Below are 21,582 nucleotides of genomic sequence, written 5' to 3' on the forward strand. Positions count from 1 at the left end.
AAATAAAAAGCACCACGCACACACTGAAACAGCCAATGTGAGACCTTGCAGGCAGAAAATCTGTTTCTTCTAACATCTGACATGTATGTATTTTTATATATATATGTGATTTTCCACTTTTTGAATACCTGCTCAAAGATTGTCAATTTTAATAGGTTCGTTTAATCTGAGATTAAGTACCCATATACCCATACCCATATTGTGTAGTAATGTAGTCTATAACACTGTATGTATAATCATTCAATAGCACAGAACATGCTTTCTGACGATGTTCATTCAGTTTCCTCTTAATTGATGTGGTTAAATAAAAAATAATGAGGCTGAGTGAAATGAAACCTCCAGAGCCCGTCTTGTCATTCTCCTCTGCTCCTCTCATGATAATATCACAGACAGCTCATTATATCAAGTGAATGATGAATATGTTACCTTTGCAGCCTTTCTCATCTTCATCAATCCCTGAGGATGTAACATCTTTTGGGAATCATTTTTATATTCAGCATGACCTCCTTTTTTTCTTTTGTCTCCTCGATGATGAAGCGCCTTTAAATCCCAACCCACCAAACACAGAAATCACCAGATCGGTGTGACAGCGAGACACAGCAAACATTGACAAAGCTTTCTGCTGTTCGCCCGTTGCTCTCCCTTCAACCTCAGCGGAGCATTCCAGGCGATGTCTTAAGAGTTTTCAGGAGTGCTTAAACAAAAGTAAGAAAACACAAAGTAATGCACAATCAACTCGGGAAATGACAAAGTCATGAGTCTGAAATGTTTAAAAAATATTCTTAAACAAACAATGCTTAAACTTAGGACACTGCAGATCACTGAGAGTCTTTTGGGGCAGGGGCACATTTTGCCATGACAACAGATACTTCTTATGAAAATCAGTCTTCACCACTTTTGTGTATCTGGAAGCTGAATTGTCTGCCCATTCCTCTTTGCAAAATGGCAATAAATTCTGTCAGATTGGATGAAGGGTGTGTAGGAGCACATAAGAACTGACATAACGTACTTTCAAACAAACCTTTCCACTGCAATTCCGACTGTAGGCTAAGATTCAGTGTCTTCTAACCCCCCCCTGAGTGGATTGTGGCAGATGGCTGCTCACACTGAGCCACGTCCTGCTGGAGGTTCACAACATGCTCATCCAGGAAGCATGAATGCTGCAGAAAGTCAATGACTCAATAATTTAGATAAAATAACTTAGTACATTTAAATTATTTTAAAACCAATTTGAACACTAAACTGAACTCTATGAACTGTTTGATAACTGGGTCATTCGGAATGTATGCATGATTGAATTGAAATGACCTGCTGTGCTCTCTGTGATTTGTGGTAAACATTAAATAGACTTGTTATTTTTTTATCTGTCTTCTTACTGTTCAATAATGTGTCAAGATTTGTGGAATGTATAGTATGTAATTAGTCAGCGTCTTCAGATTACAACTAGTTACAGTGGATTTTATGTAGGGGTGTCAGAATTAATGGGTAAAGGTTGTTACTACTGTTGTGTTTCTCAACCAGTAAAACCCCGTCTTATTTTATGGCAAGATAAGAAGAATAAGATAATTGGGGATTAGGGATTCTCAATCACCTTTGCGAATCCCCAATGGGAATTTTAAAACCCATATGTGAAAAATATGAGCAACACGGCTCTTCACACAGGGTGGCATAATGTCCATGGGTAGTGCCATTAGTGCCATTAGAACTCTTTTTTTAAGTTATATTTCATTATTCAATAGGTTTCTACTGTTTGCATGTTCAAATCATGGGAAGCTGTGCCCTTCCTTCATCTTTTGCACCATGTAAGGATTGTAAGAAATATTGACTTTTCACATAAAAAAATAAAAAAATAAAAAATCAGCACTACGTTTGATCATCTAAATCCAAAGTACTTTGGCCAAACAAAAACTTTTTTCTTAAAGCAAAATTGAATATTCAGGAAACCTTTATTCTATAGACGAGGTACAAATATATATATATATTTTTTAAGGTTTCTTGTGCATTGGGGCCTCCTTAAATTAAGAAATAAAAGATGAATAAAATGCTTAGTTGGGTAAGCCGTAAAACATTTTTGTAAACTACAAAAACTAGCACTGAGCATCTTAATATTTCTCAGTGTTTGATAGTTTTGACAAATTATTTGATCAGAAGTGTTTCACAAATTGTGAAGGAGTATGTTTGGCGAAGTGGGGATGTGTGTTTCTATTGAGATCCAGTGTTCAATCTGTAGACCTCAACGAGTTTGAACCAGATATCCTGCAGTTTTATCAGGGGTCAGGCGGCCGTCTGGAGTTCTTGGATGGTTTCAAAATCAGACTTAACGATGGTTAGTTACAATGAGAGGGGCGGGCGGGAGTCATTATTATATTATAATAATTGCTGTTAGTATGAAGAAAGCGCTTCATACTGCAGTGTGTGTGAGTTTGAAGCATCTTGAGGCTGCTACCTGACTCTGGTGGGGGATCCCTCTCGCACTCACCCCCCTCCCCTCTCAGATCATCCCTCTGAAGCGCTGACAGAGAGCGGACACTCGCCCACAGTAACCGGCTCTGTAGCAGCCACTGGCTTATCTCATCTCGGAGGATCGGATCGCTTCCTCCGGTGCCAGTCCAGCGCCCGCTGACTCTTCCTCTCATAAATCGTCCGTATCTCACTTTTCACTCGAGCGACAAACAGAGAGATGGACAAGTGTTTCACTTTCTTCGCTCACAAGGACCCATCTCTATCACATCTTTTCCTCCGGATCTTTGTTTCTGGACGGGAGGCTGCGGCTGCGTAATGCCTCTGTGAGTACAGATGGTTGCTGTTGATTTATCTTTCGATTCTATTTTTTTCCCCCTTCTTAAAAAAAAATAAAAAAAAATAAAAAAATAAAATAAAATAAAATAAATCAGCCACCAAACACTCACGTGGGTAAGATTTCTAGACGCTTAAAATAGTGAAACGATGCACATGGGCTGCTTCTGCTCTTTCTGGGAAATGAGGCTCTTTGTTTTATTATGCACTTTCAGTGTTTTTGTTTCGTCAGAGGGGCGTTACTATGTGGACACAAAGGCAGCTGCACAGAGCCAGTGTTCAGAGGAGATGCGGCGTTTTTATCAACTGAAGTAAATCTGCATTAGCGCAGCATGGAAAGTAAACACTGTGGGGAGGGGGGGGGGGGGAGAAAAGAAAATGCAGCTGAGTGAGCAACACATGAAGCATTGTTTTGCTCATCCCGCTATCAAATATATTAAGGATATTGGCAAGTGTGGTTTCATTTCCTGCTTTTAAGCAGACTATATATGTCATTTAAAGCCAGTTTACTTGTTCCGATTTTGTTGTTTCTGCATTCGGATTTCTGATCTGCTTTCAGAATCTGCAAAATCAAAATGGGTTTAGCTGCTGAGTAACATGACAAATCGTGGAGAGTAAATGCTTAAAGAGAGCAGGAACCGCTGTTGCAAGTGATTATGCATTATTTATAAAGTTACCCCAGTGCTGCACTTCCCACCCAGCTCCACTGCCTCCATCTCTACTCTCTGTTCTCACCTTACAATTTTGCAGCCTCTTTCAGTCTGCCTGAGTGAGCATGATCTGAGAGAAACTGTTGTTGGAAAATAAAAAAGACTGATGTGACCTGACCCTCGTCTTCCAAACAGCGGGTAAGACGGAGGCAGTTGCGCTCAAGCTACAGAAATGAGTTAGATCTGTCATAGCAAAGGAATCAGAAGATGGACAACAGAGATTCTGGAAGCAGGAAGAAACACAAAAGTATCTGACAGATTTAAAATGGAGCCAAGTTGAAACTAAATAAACAAGCTGTGTAATCTGTTCCATCTTGTCAAACTGAATTGTGCTTTTATGTGTAAACGGTTTTAAGTGTAAACAATCTTTTTGGTAAAAATGGAGAGGCACCAAAAAGAAATCCTCCACTGACTAAAATCAGCTGATTTTCAGCTTGTCTGGCCCTGCCTTATGATTGGTAAGCAGGAAACAGAAAAAATCTAATAATTTCCCAGTCAGTGAATGCACAACCAAACTGAATAATATGCACAACCAAAGCTGTTTGGTGAATATGTCAAAAGTGAGTAAAAAAAAAAGTCTTATAAAGATTGTACTTTTAGGAATACTTAGATGCTATAAAATAAGAGGAAGAAAAAACGTGTAAGGAACGTCAAGAAACTATGAAGGGATGTTCCCAGATAACAGAAAAACGCAACATTTTAGAGAAAAGTTGCTGTAAAACACTGTTATCCAGGTTCTTGAGCTTTTATTGCATCACTTCTATCCCTGATCTAAATAATTTAATGACTTTCATTGCAAGAAGACATTTTTCAATAAATTATTGAAAAATGTGAATGCTCTTCATTACATAAAAAAAAAATCTGCATCTCGCCAGTTTTACAAAAAAAAAAAAACCGAGATTAGGAATTGGCTGCAAAACTCTGATTTGATGCATCTTCAGTTTACAGCTGACATGACTGTACTTCCTGACTGAGAACATCAAATTGCTTGCGTGGATTAGGTTACGTTGCTGTTCGATGTTATGTAACAGTTACTCTTTAACAGACCCAGTCGCTGTTTAACTTTCGTCTGTCGTCTGTGTGTCTCGGCTTTCACCCCGTTTCTCCTCTTTCTACCCACCAGCAGCAGAAGAAGAAGTAGCAGATGTGCTGTGCAGGATGTTCTCTGTTTGACCACGGCCTGCTGCTGAAAGCCCTACATTCATGAGAAGGCAACAGAAAGAAGATTACTGGGGGATTAAACACATGCACACGTGTGCACATGCAAACGCAGGGGGGTACTACGGTTCCGGGATTTAACTTCCATCCAACTGATCTGAATGAACTTCCCTGACTGACTGAGAGACTCCAAAGGCATCATGGAAGAAGAGGAGGAGCCAACAGAGGCTCGCTGAATGTTCTGTCCGCTGACCCCACCTTCTTTCCACCTGTCTCACCATCAAAGGCTCGGAAAGCTTTAAATTGCAAAGCTGACTGTTGATGCTTAGCAGTAGTATTAGCCTCGCCTATTGCTTGCATATATCTGCCTACCCCTGCCCTGAATTATTAAAAAAAAAAAGACTAGCTGACATTCTCATCTGGGAGATACAGAGAAAACTTCATTTTTTAAAAATCCTGCAGCCATAGCAGAAACCCCCCCTCCCCCAAAAAACATCAAGTGTCAAGAGGAAGATGCTGAAGAGAAAGTGATATTTTTAAACCTTTGCTGTAGATGCCTTACCACCACCACAGGCTTACACATGAGACTCAAGGATGACTGACAAAACCACACCTTTGATTCCTTTAAGTTCAGAGGTTCTGTTTTTAGCTCAAGCTCTTCTTGTTTTGGATCGGATCAACGACAACAAAGAAATATTCCCATTGCTTTGTTGTTTATGCTAAGATGAGTAGCAGATCTGATGTGAGAATTCCTGCAAGGCGATAAAGATACGTCTTATTTTTGCTGCAGCACATCTCTTTTCATGAGGATGTAAACCAGATGTGACTTTTCCAAAATATTTTGGAGTATACGAGGCCTTAACAGCAGGAAATACATTTGCACGCTGAGGTTCCTAAAGAAAGTGCAGATGACGATTCACCAGCAAAATGTAACATCTTCTGCATAAAACAAGAACAAACCTATCCCCTCAATCTGAGCTGCAATGGCCAGCCAGGCCACCCCTATGTTTCTCCACGGCTTCGAACTCAGCGGTCATTTTGTTGACCCTCGACCTCTTGGCACCGGTGTCACCGGGCTGGTGCTGTCTGCTGTCGACCAGCGCACTGGACAGCGAGTAGCTATTAAAAAGTTGTCGATGCGAGACGCAATCACAGTGAAGCATGCTCTGCGGGAGGTGAAAATCACCCAACGACTGCACCATGAGAACGTAGTGAGTGTCCATGAGGTCTTAGCGCCATACGGATGGCCGCTGCCCCAGGACCCATCCCAGCTGAGTGCCATATACATCATCCAGGAGTGCATGGAGACCGATCTGGCCCGGTTACTGGACCAGGGACCACTACCTACAAGTAAGAGAGAACGCTCAATTGTTTATTTAATTAACGGGTTTAATGAAAATAAGTAATCTGAGAGAAGGTGAATGACTTTGCCTAATAAGCATGAGAAAAAAAAAATGGATTCAAGCAATACTATGATGTAAAAACATTTTTATTTAAAATGTAAAAACAAATTGCAACAGTTAATTCTACGTCTGTTAAAAAGCTGCTGACTACTACAACTAGATTGGTTTTATAATATGTACTATTTTGATTTTGAAATTTTTGCTAAACCTTTGGTTACATTTCAATGACCAGCAGAGGTAACAACTTTTATTGATGAAGAACTTTAATAATAAAGTAGAGGTGTGGTAACATAACACTTGTTTATTAATTTTGTTGTTTGTACAAATTAAAACAAGAAAATTTGTATGTTTTGTCCATCGTAGAATAAAATAAAGGCTTGTCTAACAGAGGGTTTTCTGCTAAATCTGTCACCATGGTAGTTGCTCATCCTGTGCATATTAAACTAGTTGGGATCAGGCTCCCATATGTGCTTGCTCTTTGTAAAGAGCAAGCACATGATGATTTGTGAAAGTCAAATGGTCTCATCTCCTGTTCCCTTTTGTGTGTTCATTCATGCCTTTCCCATTAACAGACCTTTTAAAGCCCATATGGGTAGTCCACCTGGGTTCAGTGGTGTAGAAGCTAATGTGTTAATTTAAGTGACAAATTTAATGTGGATTTTAACCCTTGGTCAACAAGAACCCATGATACTTAGTACAAGCTATGTAAAACCTAAGTGACAAAATACAGGAGTTATACATGGCAGCCAATGATGTGTCAGATAAATTCTCAGGTTGTACCATCAGACATGATAAAAAGATGTGGAACTGACCTTCAAATAAGTTGTTTAGCCTGCAGGTGTTTTCTTCAGTGACAACTTTACAAATGTCTTCATCCATACCTGGGTTGTTTTGAGAGGTTTTGGGGGATTGATTTATTAATTCTAGTTTCATTATTATTATTTGTTCCTTAGTCTCTTTATTTGATTAGATCAGCCTTATTTCTGTTTTACTTTAGTTCAGTCCTTCCTTAGTGATTCTAGTTTTTTTATGATTATTTCTTGTGTCTAGTTATTCTTTGTTAGTCTTAGGTTTAGATATTTTTTAATGTTAGATTAATTTTCATAGGTCCCCTGCTGTGTACGTTCACTCGCCCTCTGTGCCATTCTCTCTCTCTCTCTTGCTCTCTCTCTCTCTCTCTCTTGCTCTCTCTCTCTCTCTCTCATCAGCCTGTCTTTGGCTCTCTCCCCTCACACCTGCAACCTGTTTGTCAATCAGCCAGGTCTATTGTTCCAGCATTCACACTCCCAGTATTTAAGCACCTCTTCTCCTCTCACCCTTCACTGGTTCCTCCCTGTCATCTCCTTGCTATCTTTTTCCCCATGGGTCCCTGTTTTTTGTTTGCTTTGGCTCCCTGTGATATTTTAAAAGTTATGTTCATCTTTTTTTTATTTTTATTTATTAAAGCTTCAAAAACTACTCTCCGTCTTTACCTCTCAACATTTGTGTCCTCTTCAATCTACACACCATGACACATTTATTCTATAGGATTTACACTGATGCATAAAGCACACAGATATATAATTCCATAATTTAGCTTTGAATGGGTTATATGGATCATGTTCAGATAAATGCATCCACAAAAGGTGATATGTAAAGAAATCAGTCTAATTTAAAAAGTGGAAATTATCTACCTTAGTTTTAGATGCTGTGTGTTAAATTATCTAACTTTTATCGTTAAACAGGTCATGCCACCCTGCTGTTTTATCAGCTGCTGAGGGGCCTAAAGTTCATCCACTCAGCCAACGTCCTCCACAGAGACCTGAAGCCTGCCAACATCTTCATCAACACAGACCAAATGCTGCTCAAGATCGGAGACTTTGGACTTGCCAGAATAGTGGACCCCCATTATTCTCATAAGGTGAGTGTTAAACAAGCAAAGAGTCCCACTCCCACACATTCTGATACAAGGGTTTACTTGTAGCTGGGGCCTCTGAGATGTTTCCAAATACCTTGTAGATCTTTGTATTTCTATGCTTCACTATGTAAGATGGAAATTTATAATTGTATCTCTAAAACGAGGCAGCTGTTGCTCCGGAGGAAAAACAGACATTTACCAGTTTAGACGTTGTTAGCATTACTTTATCTTTGCCTCCACATATTGAACTGCCCTCTGATAAGACACTCATCTCCTTCAGTGTCCCAGATTTGCATATTATTGTGTTTCTTGTGTGTGGCTGAAGGGTAAAGCACAACTAAATGTAGCCCTTTTACCATTTAGTTTTACCTATAGTTGGATAGCATTCGATGGATGTTGGTTTGTTCAGATCAAAATATCACATACTTACTTTAAAAGGAATGCAAGTGCAGGTCAGATAGAAAATGATAGGTTTGGGTGCCAGAAAATGCTTGTAATCATCTTGCTTTTAGCTCTTTTTGAATCTTGTGGAATAATTATGTAAATCAACCATCTCTACATGGATAAAACGAGAACATCAAAACGTTGGATCTTTGTACTACCTCCTTTGAATGTGTAATGTTTTGAAGTGTTATATTTATATCATTCCTGTTACAAAATAGTTTATTATATTAATATTCAAGTCAGTAGATTTAAGGATTGTTTTGTATTCTCATTGCTTTTATGCTCTCTGCAGCCGCTGAATAAATCAAAAGAGAAAATTGTAATACTTGTGCATGTTATCTCTTCACTTCATTTAGATTGGGTTGCTATCAAGAAACTGACAATAACTCCTCTGGGGCTGTGCAATTTTTAGACAGGGTCATATTAATATTTTTCTCTATGTAGCAGTGTGTAAACTGCACTACGTTTGTGGTTGCACAGACATTCTATCCTCCTCATAACTCTCTAACAACATAAACTTTGCAGTACGTTGCAAAGATTGACACAAATAAAGTTGTTGTTAGTAGAAAACCTTTAGGTGAAGGATCTATTGTTGGACAAACTTCAGTTGAAACTGTCAAGTATCAGTATGTAAGTCTTCAGGGCTTGTTTGCCAATGAGAACTCCTGACCCAGGACAGGAGGACTTTTAGGGACAGGAGGACTGTCCCTAAAAGTCCTCCTTTTAGGGACAGGAGGACTTTTAGGGACAGGAGGACTGTCCCTAAAAGTCCTCCTTTTAGGGACAGGAGGACTTTTTATGTTCTGTGATTTTCTGTGGCTGTGGAGTTAAAAACACAGCCTTCAGAGATAAGAGTCTGTGAAGAAGGACATTCGGCTGTTGCCGAGGAGGTTCGCTTTACCATTTCTTGACTTAGAAAATGATGGATGGATGTTTTTGAACAGAATGGAAACTGCTCACAAACCTGAATACGCTGTTCCCATGGTGAAAAAGGGTGGGCTTATCTTCTGGGAACATGAGTCAGAGCAAGGATGGAAAAGTTTAGATCAAAGTATATTCGTGTGTCAGTTTGGCCCAGTCAAAGTTCAGAAAATTGAAGTTAACAAACACTGTCCCTCTAATCTCACTGAATCTGAACTTTTGCAAAGCATAAATGACACAAATCTGGCTGTAAACAGACAACATAGGGCAACTTCATATTTCTGCAAAGTACTGAATGAAACTCATTGTTCTCTTTAGTCTAGTGGTATCAAGATGTCACTGCATTGATTCTGCCTTTTAGAAGGACAAAGACTTTGATCTCAGTCATCATTTCCAGAATACTTTTCGTATCAAATGATGTGCAGGCAAAGCTGTATTATTTACTGGCACAATTATTTCTGCTCTCTCAGATTACTTATCTCTAAGTCCTTCAAATGAAGCTTCCTCTTATGCCCAAACCCAACTCCTACTCCAGAGATGGTGTCAAGTTTTGCGCTAATCAAGCTCTGTAATTAGGCTGTCAGCTGTACATAAAAAACGCCTGAAAGATTAATGGGACAATTCACAACTCCGTTGTCCAGCTTTGTTATGTTCAAAGGTCCCACAGCAGTACTGTAACACTAGCAAGCATGCATTTGTGTCCGTTTTGTGTCTCTGCGAGGTTTGATTCGGGCCTGTGCGTGTGAGGAGGTGCTCTCCTGAAAGGAAATCTTTGTCAACTGAGGGCTCGGGACTTTGGGATCAGTTGGGTGCAGACACAGGGGTGCATTGGGAGAGCGAGGAGGGAGAGGATGGAGGGGGCAGCAGAGGAGGAAGGTATGCTGAGTACACGAGAAGCAAGGATGGGAAATTTTAAACCAAAGAGGGTTGGGGAGAAGGGAGGTGAAAAGTGCAGAAGCAGAGGGGGAACAAATCCTTCAACATAAACAAACAGGACAATGGAAAAGGCTAAAAAAAAAACACTCAAACAGAGAGAAAAATTGATTGAAATTCAATTTATTTGGTTATACAAGGGAGTAGAAACAAGGTTCCTTCTGTTCTACTGCATGTTTTGTTAGAAAACAGTCTGTTTAGGCAGCTAACATGGAGGACAGATATAAGAAGCAGATGAATTGGGATCCTGTTTACATCCTACACTGTAAAGAACTTGGTGCTTCTGCGAAGGTGGGTGTGTTAATGTCACACGCTGAGTGAGTGTTTCAGATGCCCAGAAACTGATCATAACCAGAATGAAAGACAGAAAGTTGGGAAAAAGTCTAAATAAATAAAAAGCAGTTTTTCACATGTGGGGTGCGAGACAACAACCGAAGAAGATACAGGTGAGGAAGGAAGTAAAGCTGTAAAAAAAAAACAACAACAGTGAGACTCTGTTGAATGTGAAGACAAAGAGGAAGAACTGAGAAAACAGTCGCAGCAAATCAAATGAGAGGAAAGTAGGAGGTGAAGGAGAGAAGATGAAGAAAGGTTTATGTTACCGAGTAGCTGTGAGGCACAGTCTGAGCAGCGTTTTAAACAGTCCGTGCATAAAAGATGATTACACTTTAAACACAGGAAACAGTGATTTCACAAAAGCATTATAACGTTTTATGTGACATATCAAGGCAAAAATATTATATAGGTGTGTTGCAGAAGGAAACAGATACATGTAATTTTTAATAGATGGAAATCTTTATATTTATTCCTCTTTATTCCGATACCCATTGATGAAGTGTGGCGCAAAAAAATGTATAAGGGACACACAGCACACATATAGAAGTAGATGCTCTGGTCAGATAGGACTGATATGAAACTTCAGGTCGAACTGCAAATGCTTGAAAACTAAAACTTTCTCATAGCATCCTGCTTTGGGCAGGGACAGATGTCTAGTCAGAGTTGATGAGAAAATTGATGGAGCTCAGGAAAAGCTCCATCAAAATATTTCTTGTGAGAAATATTTTTAGAAGTTGGAAAAAACCTGAGACTCTGGTTCACCTTTCAGCAGGACAATGACCATACGCATACTGACAAAGCTGCAGTGGAACGGTGTTCATCTGTTGGAATCTCCCCATTAAAGTCTGGACCTAAATCTAATTGTAAATATATAGCAATACCTCACTGGCTCAGCTTATGCTGCTGTGTAAAGAATAGGTTTCAGTCTCTAAATTGAAAGGTTGTCCTGTAGAGTTTCAAAAACTAAGTAAATGTGCACATCACAGTTTTCAAATATTTATTGTTGAAATATACACCAAATTTAGCTGTGAACTATGAATATAAAAAAAAAACAGTGTTTTGTTACTGATTTTGAATAAAGGTGCTTTGTGATCACCTTTATTCATTTTAGTATCTCCTTAAAATTTACAACATTTAGTCTATGCCTGACAGGAAGCAGCAGTGAGAGCTCAGATAAAGACGGAGATCAACACAGGGGGTTGAGAGAGGCAAGGTCAAAGAGTCCTCAGTTTGGTAATCTGCTACAGCAAAGACAAGAACAGACAGGAGGGAGGGGAAAGACAGGAGAAAAGGGATGTGAAGTAGAGACAGAATAATAACAGGAATAAATGGACTAGTGTCCCAGAGGGGAAAAATTGAAGGATTAAAGGTGGCACAAGAGAAAATGGTGCTAAAAGAGAGCAGTAAGATGTGATAGGCAAATAAAAGACCTGTCAAAAATACCTGTAGTTACTTATTTACAGCTGTTAAGTTGTGCTGTACGACTGGGAAAGGAAGATTTAACACCAGTGTCTCTGTAAGATTTACTTTCATACAGAGAGAAGCTGGCCTGGAAAACCTTGCAGAACAACTTTGAGTCAGGCTGAGTTGTGTAGAGTTTCCCCGCTGAGACAGAGATACGAGTAAAGGTTAGGGAACCGTGTGAGTGACCTACAATGAATGGCTTATAATTAACTGCTCATTTGACAAATACATTTTGAAAAACAGTTTCTTTTTTATTTACAACTGGAAAAACCCAACATATCCATGAAAAGTGTGTAGAACATGTTTAGAAACATGTTTAGACTCTGAAATTAAAAAGGGCCTCCTAGGTGTATTTTTTCAAGAAAACTGATGTAACTGATGAGGTTTAGTTAACTGATCTCCATGCTATCACTAAAATACTTCACCATGAAGAATACAACAAACAAACCCTGCATTTAAAAAAAAAAGAAATCCTTAATTCTTACTAAGAATGATTAAATATTTTGCTTTCATAATGAAAACTGGTCCATTATGAAATGGTCCATTCATTTGAGTAGAATATTGTCAGAGTTGATGATGTTGATCAGTAAATATACATATAAAAATGTTTTGAAAAATGGCTCTCTGTTGCTGCTTTAAAATTTTCCACAACGAATTCTTCCCTGACATCTCCGTCTTCCTTCATAATGCTGTTTTTTCTGAGGTTTTCTAACAAACCTCTGAGACTTTGAGAGAACAGCTGGATTTACACTGAGTGTAAATCACACACAGATGGACTCTATTTACTAATAAATAATAAGGGGCATTTGATGTAGGGGTATCAGAGTAAAAGGGTCTGGTTACAAAATCGCTCCACACTGTTCAGTTTTTCAGACTTTGAAAGCTTTCCTTCTACATCGTATTCATAATTTTACCCTGTTTTGTGTTGTCACATAATCAGTTATGAAGTTTGTTGTTGCACTGTTGGAAAGTGTTGGAAATGCTTAAATTCAGTGTATTTATATTCTACTGTTGTACAGCTCAAACTTCTTTATTTCTCTCTCTGTTCCAATTTGGTCCAACTCCTCCCATTAGGGCTATCTGTCTGAGGGTTTGGTGACGAAGTGGTACCGTTCCCCCCGTTTGCTCCTGTCCCCCAACAATTACACGAAGGCCATAGACATGTGGGCTGCTGGCTGCATACTGGCTGAGATGCTCACTGGACGCATGCTGTTTGCAGGTACTGTGATGAAATCTTTATCAAAGGACTGTTGTGATTACAATAAAACAAAAATACAGTCAAAGTTGTTGGATGCACCACTAATAATTTAACAGAATCATATTCATGAATGACTTTATAACTTTATAACTCGTCTCTAGCTTCCTTCCATTTTTTTTAATTTTTTTTAGATTTTATCATAGTTTTGGTGGCTTCCACAGACAGGAGCTATTTTTTTTATTTTCTGTCCTCCACCAAAGACACTTCTCTCCCTCCTTGTGGGCTGCTTCTTTGCCTGAGCAGAATAACAATGATAATGGAGAAATGCTGTCTGTCTGAAGCAGACGAAGTTCCAGCTGACCAGCTGATTCTGACCTCCACTGGCTCCTCTGCGCCACAGGGCCGACCACAGAAACTCAGAAAGGTCATCCTCCTTCCCCCGCTGTTCGTGTTATGTGAGACTTTCACACATCAGGTGTCGGAGCCGTTTGCCGCAACTTTCTCCTAAGAAGCACAAGAGCAGTGGACTCGCTAGGTTTTTGTTTATGGGGTTGGGGATGGGGGTGAAATGAGGCACCCACATCCAAATATACTGCTTACTTACATCCAACAGTGTTTGTGTAGCACCACCTGCTGTTGTCCTTGAAGTATTTGTATTTCAAGTTCAGACATTTTTGTTGCTACACAAAACATTGGCTCTGTCTCCGACTCAGTGATCAGGACCACGTGATTCGACAAACAAGCTTGGAACATTAAAAATCTATAGAATATTGAGTTAGAGTAGTAAAATCTCCGAGCAGCTTGCTACAAAGTGCTGCAGCCTGTCTGCTTCGTTTAGATCGAATCGTCTCCTGTCGGCTCACACCTCTGGGTTATTCTCGTTTGACTTTATGTTTTTTTTATTGTTTTTTTTTTTTATGCTTATGTAACCAAGCCTTTTTCTCCTTTCTGCCTCTCTCTGATTGGCTCTCTCTCCCTCCCAGGAGCTCACGAGCTGGAGCAGATGCAGCTGATTCTCGACACAGTGCCCGTACTGAGAGAGGAGGACAGGCAGGATCTCCTACAGGTGACACCTCAGAGGGCGACTCGAACCACAAAACTGCAATCTGACATTTGTGAATGTCTGCAAACACAACACCTCTGAGGGCATTTTGGACCAATTTATAGTCCTTTCTAAAGAAGCAAAGATTAAAAGCAGTTCAAACTTGTATGTCACAGCTGAACTTTTGAGATCTTCCTATATCCACATCTGGAGTAATATCAAAGTTAATCAATTCCACATCCCAGTCCCACAGAGAGATTTTTTTTTTTTAAATCTGCCCATACATTTTTTTAGTAGTTCTGCGCTGATGTTGTTTCATCTGCTGGATATTCAAGAAGCAGAAAAGAAATGGCTTCATTCTAGACTGAGAAGAACTAGAAACTAACTCTAAAGCTCTTTTTTTTAGGTGATGCCTTCATATGTCAGTCATGGATGGAGAATCAAGAAACCTTTCTCTGAGCTGCTGCCTGAAGTGGATCCTTGGGGTGAGTGGAGTTTAATTGAGAACTGAGTACAAAAAGGCAGAGAAGCAGTAAAATATGCAGCATTGTTTCCATTTTTTGATACTCGTGAATTTTATTTTTTTTACAAAATGGCTTTTATTACTTTTGCTTAAAAAATAAAAAAAACAACAACAACAACAAAAAAACACTACATAGGATTTCCCCCCTTGGAATAGATAGACTTAGACAGAAGGTTTGATTTAAATGTTTTTTACTTAAATTAATAATTAATCTCGAGACAGACAGAGGAATGCAGTATTACCTGTTATTTCTCCTTCACCAGTTTCTCCCTGTTTTTCCTCTCAGCGGTGGATTTTCTCGAGCGCATCTTGACATTTAACCCCATGGACCGTTTGACAGCAGAAGAAGCTCTGTCCCACCCTTTCCTTCAGCAGTACTCCTGTCCTGAGGATGAGCCTGTCTCCTCGCACCCTTTCCACATTGAGGACGAGCTGGACAGCCTCATCACCGAGCAGAGCTTGAGCAGCAGCGACAGTCAGGCCTCCAGCTTTCACTGGGAAAGGTAAAGATTTAAATTTTCACGAGGGAGAACATTCATGCTATGAAGAGACTAATGAATTTGATCAAGTCTGTTGAATTTCTATTTATTTTTTTAAAAACCAACTCATGGAAATGTGGAAGCTCACATTTATTTTTTTATGCTTTGCAAGAGATAAATAAAATTGTCTTCTGAAATTGTTTACAAGAGGAAAAAGGGTATGCATTATAAACTAGTGCAACGTCTTTTCCTGATCTTGAGTATTGGTATATTTGCTGTAGATAAGAGCCTTCTGTGATTCCATAAATATGAATGGAAGAAAAAAGAATGTCATGTTGGCTTGTGGGTGTATTCAACAGTGGGTGTGTACTGTTCCTGATAATCTTCAGCTGAACATTTTATGTTCTTTATTTTCTTTCTCTTTTTTTACAATACATGGGAAAAAATAATGACTGTAATTCATCCAGATTTACAAGTGACATAATGAATCTGTGTTCAACTGTTCATGACTTTAGTCTGAGCTTGTAAATGTTCTTGGGAACTGCCATAACAAGTAAAACACTAAAACATGCACTAAAACAAGTAACGAGAATATTTCTAAGCAAGTGTCGATTATCGTTAGATTGAATAAAAAAAATATCCCTTGCCTGCAGGTTCGACAACAGTTTATCAACCAACATATGGGCACCATACTCAGGCGAGAGGTGTCGGTGTTTGCCCTCTGGTCCTGTTCCAGCTGACCTGGGAGACACCACAGATAACGAAGAGGTGCAGCGGGACCCCAGGGCCATTTCCAGCTCTCTGACAGAAGAGGCGCAGGTTGGACGTGCTATTTGCCGACTTCTTCACTTATTTATACTCTCCTCACTTAATCAGCAACGGATTTGCTGGTAATGGTTTTTTGGGCTCATGCGTTTGTTCGTGAAACAGAAAACTGTTTATACGTGTCTCTTTAAGAAGAAATTTTATAAACCATGTATCACTTTCATTCTACTATGCAACTGTCTGTTACCTTGTGTTGGTCTGTCACATGAAAAATCAGCAAAATGCTATAACGTTTGTGGTCATACAATGACAAAGCGTATGATTACTTAGGGAAGGCAGAAAGAGTTTTTTCTAAAGGATTGACCTGATTTTTATATCTCTTCTCTTCACCCACCTTATCACAGGTTGACCCCCGCAAATATTCCCATAGCAGTTCAGCTGAGCGTTTCCTGGAGAGCTCTCACTCGTCTCTGGAGCGCGTCTGTGCTTTAGGATACGGGGAGCTTGACTGCGGTCGCTCCTGCGATTACAAAGTGGGCTCTCCTTCATATCTGGATAAAATTGCATGGCGAGAGGGAAAGCCCCAGCACTACTCGGAGCCTAAGCTGATTCTGGATCTGTCTCACTGGAAGCGTAACACTGGCAGACTCCCCGCGCCTGCCGAGCCCATTGGTGGCAGCATGGAGGACCTGGGAGAGGTGAGGGTGGAGGAAGCAGAGGAAGAAGAGGAGGAAACCGGGGATTTGTTCCAGGAAATCACTCGCTGGGTGGAGAGTGCTCATTCTCGTCTGCACTCGCCCAGTACCAGTCCATTAATGGACCACTGCTCACCCTCCTGCTACACCTCCTCTCCCCCTCTTCCGCTGTCTCCCACGGACCTCCCAGCTCCTGTCTTCCACTACAACGAACATATCCGCCCTCCATCAGTTGACTATGACGAGGACAGACTGAGCCCGCTTCCTTCCAGCACATCTTCCTCCAATACCCTCCCCTTTCTCTTCCCATCGTCGCCCACGGCTATATTTTCACCTCAAACAGCATCGCCACCACCTACTCCACTTGTGCAGCTCCCAGCATCTCAACCGCTGTCCTCTACCTCCTCTGTATCTCAGTCCCCTAATGCAGACTCCACAGAGTCTCTGCCAGTCAAGCAAAAAGAGCGCTTGTTTGACCTTGATGTGTTCATATCCCGAGCTCTGAAGCTGGTCCGGCAGAATAAAGAGAAAGTTCATGTGAAGAAAGGAAAAGATGAAGGCTGGATGGAGGAGAGCAAAACAGCGAGCATTAAAGGAAAGGTGCCCCGGCTTTCAGAGCACAGGACTTCCCCATCACAGACTCCCAACTCCTAATCTCAGTTCGAGAGTTAGCACAAAATAACTATAAAATTAGTCACACTTCAAAATATACTGCAAATGAGGGATGTTCTGCATTCTACAGTAGCAGCTTGTCTTTTTAGCACTAAAATGGCTTCAAGACAAACCTTCAGTTTAAAAACAGCAGTTGTGCAGCTTTGGTTCTCAGGCAATAAAAGCTAAGAAGAAACTTGAGTAAAATATAAATCAACACACTCGGCTCTAATAAATACTAAACATTTACTCGATGTGAGTAGTTCTGCTTTATGCCTGTACCAACAGGTAGTAAAGCTAACTATCAATCGTTCAAAACTTGATGATCGCTAATGATGCTTTGTCTTTGTACTAAAACTTGGATTTAATGAGTTCCCAGTTGGAAATACAACACAAATGTACCCTGAAGTCATATCTCCTGTCAGTAAAGTGAAAGGTCTCTTGGTGTGTTTGTTTTTGGAAGTCAAAGCTCCGATCTGAGAACAACATCACACACGAGTCTGATAAAGAATAATGTTCCCTAAAATTAGAATTATGACTAAGAAGGTCAGAGGTCTCCTGTTAAATTTTCTCTCACGTTGACACTCTGATGAGAAAATGACACTGCACCTGAGTTTTGTACATTCCATTGGTGTGTTCTCTTATCGATAGGAAGTTGGATTTTCCGAATTCCCAGTTGAAATGCAACGAGAACATCAGAATTCTAACTGTGAAACTGTTAGAGAATATGTAAGCGTAGTGCTTTAATGCAAAACATGAAAACCAAAAACATATCAGTCGTAGTTAGCCCCAAAGACAAACAGCCAGTCACACCAGTTTTCTGACTTAAGGCTACAACTCTCTCAAATTAAGACTCAGATCTCCAAGACAAACTGAGAGCAACATATTAGCAAATCAGAAAATTTGTGAGGTTTGCTAACTGTTTTAGTTCTATACCGCTGTCACAACTTAAAGGTAATAAAAATGTTTTTTTTTTGTTTTTTTTCAATTTTATGCCTTCAAACTCTGAAGCTACATGTAGTCACAATTAGAGGTTGCACAGCATAATGCATGCTATCAGTTGACCAAGATCCGTGCAGCTTTCACTGTGTTTGATACACATGACTGCCATGTTGGATGCTCTCTTTGTCTCCCTCTCTCTCTTCCAGTTAGATACTGAACTCTGGGATGTTTGGAGAATTACAACTTACCCAGTCAGAATTTTGCCTCCAGTGGTTGTTGTTGTATATCCGACTGGGAATTCTGGGAAATCTGAATTTAGAGTACAAAAACAAGACACAATCTGAACAGCCTCGAGTTCAGTCTTCATTATAGCCGCTGTATATATAAAACAGTGAAGGTTGCAGGAATCAGCTATTAACGCTTCTGTCCGCTTGTGTCTAATGAAACCTGTGACACACATGCTAATGCACAACCTCTGATTTTGAATATGCTCCTTTGCTATTTAAATTGTAACCAGCTGGTGGGGATGTGACGTAGTGCCAAGGTTCAAGAATCCAACTTAATCCAATGCACGAAATACACGTCACAAAAAATTCGTCACTGATAACAGCACTCTTAGACTCTTATTATGTGCTTAAAACATGCTGTAATTATCTTTCTAAACTCCATCCTGTTAACTCTTGAAAGAATCTGTCAGTCTTCCAACAACATTTACCAAATGACGACAATAAGTGACGCAGTAAAAGCTTTTTCTAAGCGTTTGAATGTATTAACTAAGAAGAAACCAGACAGAGTGTGGCGTGATCAACTGTTAGTTTTATTTATTGCTGCTTTTACACTCCCCCAATGAGTTACTAAGTTTTAACAATGGAATCTTGTATAAAGTTATGTTCGTATTGGATTTTCAAGTACATGTAATATATCACTAGACATTTTTGTGGCTAAAATAGTTCTGCAATATTTTCTAAATATTACAAAGTATGATCTTTTTAATGATTTTGGAGTTAGCTGGGATTTTGTTTGAATTTGTAGTGAGCTAATCTATGGTAGTGCTTTATGATTCTTCTGCCAGCTGGACTCATTTTTTAAACACATGTAATTTGTTTCCTGCCTGATGTACCAAATTTGTTCCACAATGAAAACACAGTTTTCTTCCACGGCTACGGGCCTAAATACCTTCTGCTCACTTCAATATTAGCAACAAAAAGCTGTAGCATGTATAACGATTATCTATAATTTGGGAAATGTAGAGTCTGCCAAGTAGCTCTATTTATAATGTACATTTTTTTTCTGAACTCTTTTATATATTTATTAGGTTGTTACTGTAGATGCTTCTGTTTTGTTCACTTTTTTAATGGTATTTTGGCTCTTTTATTTCTCTCAGCCAAGTCAACCATACTGAAAAACACACAGCACCCTGCACACTTACTGGCAACCCCCTAAAAATAATATATATTTTTTTTCTAAATCAAGTAATATTGATTTTTGTTTCAGCTATAATTTTACAATAGGATATCTTAATATGTGTGGTGCCAATAATTGTGGAGGGTGGTGCTGCTGAGATGTGCTGTATGGCTGTTGGAAAAAGCCAGCTAAGTTCAGTTCATTTTTCATATGTCCTCGGTCAACGGTTGTAACAATTTGAAACACAATGCCTTGCTGTGAAGTTATCGTTATGTGTATGCAGAGTGCAGTTGCACCTGTCCTGGAGTAACCCTGTAGAAAGTACCAGAGGTAAAACTCTGAGATCAAAATACACTGCCAGCAATACTGCAAAACAAGCATGTTTAGTCATATGTTTGTCTTTCACTGAATGACCACGTTATAAGCCACAGTGATATTGCTATCAAGCATTGAGTTTCATATCAATCTGCTCATTTTATGCACACTGTAACCTGCAGGTAGTCAAGTATTTCCAAAGGATACTAACACAAGATATACTCTCAGTACAACCCAGAGAAACAGCAGTCATATCACATATTTCTGTTGTTAAATTTACAGTAAAGCACACGTGGAATATGAAGCACATTAACAAAGGCAGCATTTGGTCACCATCAACATTACGACTCTGTATTGTCTTCTTTTGTCAGCGATGTACGTCTCAATAAGAACAAAAACCGTGACATATTTAGAGCACTCAAAGAAAGTAAAAACTGATCCAATAATAGATAAGTTGGTCTACAGTCTGACTTTTACCACGTCTTATAATCTACATTTGTAGCACAGTTTATTTCAGAGGCAACCTAAGCCAGCAATAATGCCATTTATTGAGTGACACAAACACACTGAAACACATGTGGTTACTGAGCCAAAAGTAAAAATCCTTATTCTATCAAGCAATGTTGAAAATGTGCCTCGGTACACCTCGATGCTTCCAGCTTGCTGAATGTAAAATATGCCCTCATCTCTGTATGGCTATGCAGGTAGCTTAATCCATGTCTTAATGGTGTACGTCTCTGAAACAGTAACAAATTATCTGGTTTCTTATTCCATATTTATCATACTTATGCTTCAGGGGGATTTCAGCCTTTCATTTGAGAAAATCTGTGGGAATTTTATTGTATCGGCTTGATAGCATCTCTTTTGAGTGTCAACCTTTGTTGGAAAATTAATAAAAGAATGTTGAAAAAAGATCTGTCTGTCCGTCCGTCCTAATATCTATATAAGCATAGTGTTAATCCCCTGCTGAGCATTGAATTTCCATGTGGGACAGACAGTTACATTTTGTCACTATATCAAAATGAGGAGTTGATCTCTCTAAAGCTCCACATTCATGCCAATGAAAGTGTCCTGGTGTCATAGGTGAAGTTCTCTGTGAAATGGTTCAATTTGGGCAACATCTTCAGAAAAGAATAAATAAATAAATACATAGCATTGACATATTTCAACGTTGGGGACTTTAAATTGTATCTATAAATATTGCGCATTGATAAGCATAGTTAATTTTGACTGACATGACAAAGTAAATAATGTCATAAAGTAGCAGAGAATTGTATCTTGATAAACATTTGCTATATGTTTGCAAGTAATCACAAACTGCTATTATGATGAACAAAGTACTAGTGTTGTGGAGGTTGAAGCATGTCAGTTTTTTTTTAATTAGAAAAATGCACCAAAGTTTGATAAATATTTTTGCAATCTTACCGTAATAAGGAATGATGCTTCTCTTCTGTCACGCGCGCCACCGTCTCTACGGCAACCAAGAAGGGAACCCCAGCATGTGAT

At 39.4% G+C, this 21,582-nt stretch overlaps 1 protein-coding gene across 4 annotated transcripts; it reads left to right on the forward strand.

The window, feature by feature from the left end:
- The first annotated feature begins 2,499 nt into the window (after positions 1-2,499).
- On the forward strand, positions 2,500-20,990 carry mapk4 (mitogen-activated protein kinase 4). 4 transcript variants are annotated; one of them, XM_016669511.1, is made up of 9 exons: positions 2,500-2,786; positions 4,630-6,014; positions 7,792-7,967; positions 13,137-13,281; positions 14,244-14,326; positions 14,709-14,787; positions 15,112-15,328; positions 15,958-16,123; positions 16,474-20,990. In XM_016669511.1, the coding sequence occupies exons 2-9, from the start codon at positions 5,648-5,650 to the stop codon at positions 17,416-17,418; spliced, it is 2,178 nt and encodes a 725-aa protein (XP_016524997.1). In that variant the 5' UTR covers positions 2,500-2,786; positions 4,630-5,647; the 3' UTR covers positions 17,419-20,990. The 4 variants fall into 4 exon arrangements, with proteins under 4 accessions (XP_016524997.1, XP_007548182.1, XP_016524999.1 ...); XM_007548120.2 differs by having other exon boundaries at positions 4,633-6,014; XM_016669513.1 differs by lacking the exon at positions 2,500-2,786 and adding an exon at positions 3,945-3,964 and having other exon boundaries at positions 4,633-6,014.
- Positions 20,991-21,582: the final 592 nt, after the last annotated feature.

This window comes from Poecilia formosa, unplaced genomic scaffold (genome assembly GCF_000485575.1).
Source record: "Poecilia formosa unplaced genomic scaffold, Poecilia_formosa-5.1.2 Scaffold25, whole genome shotgun sequence".
Classification (NCBI taxonomy): Eukaryota; Metazoa; Chordata; class Actinopteri; order Cyprinodontiformes; family Poeciliidae; genus Poecilia; species Poecilia formosa.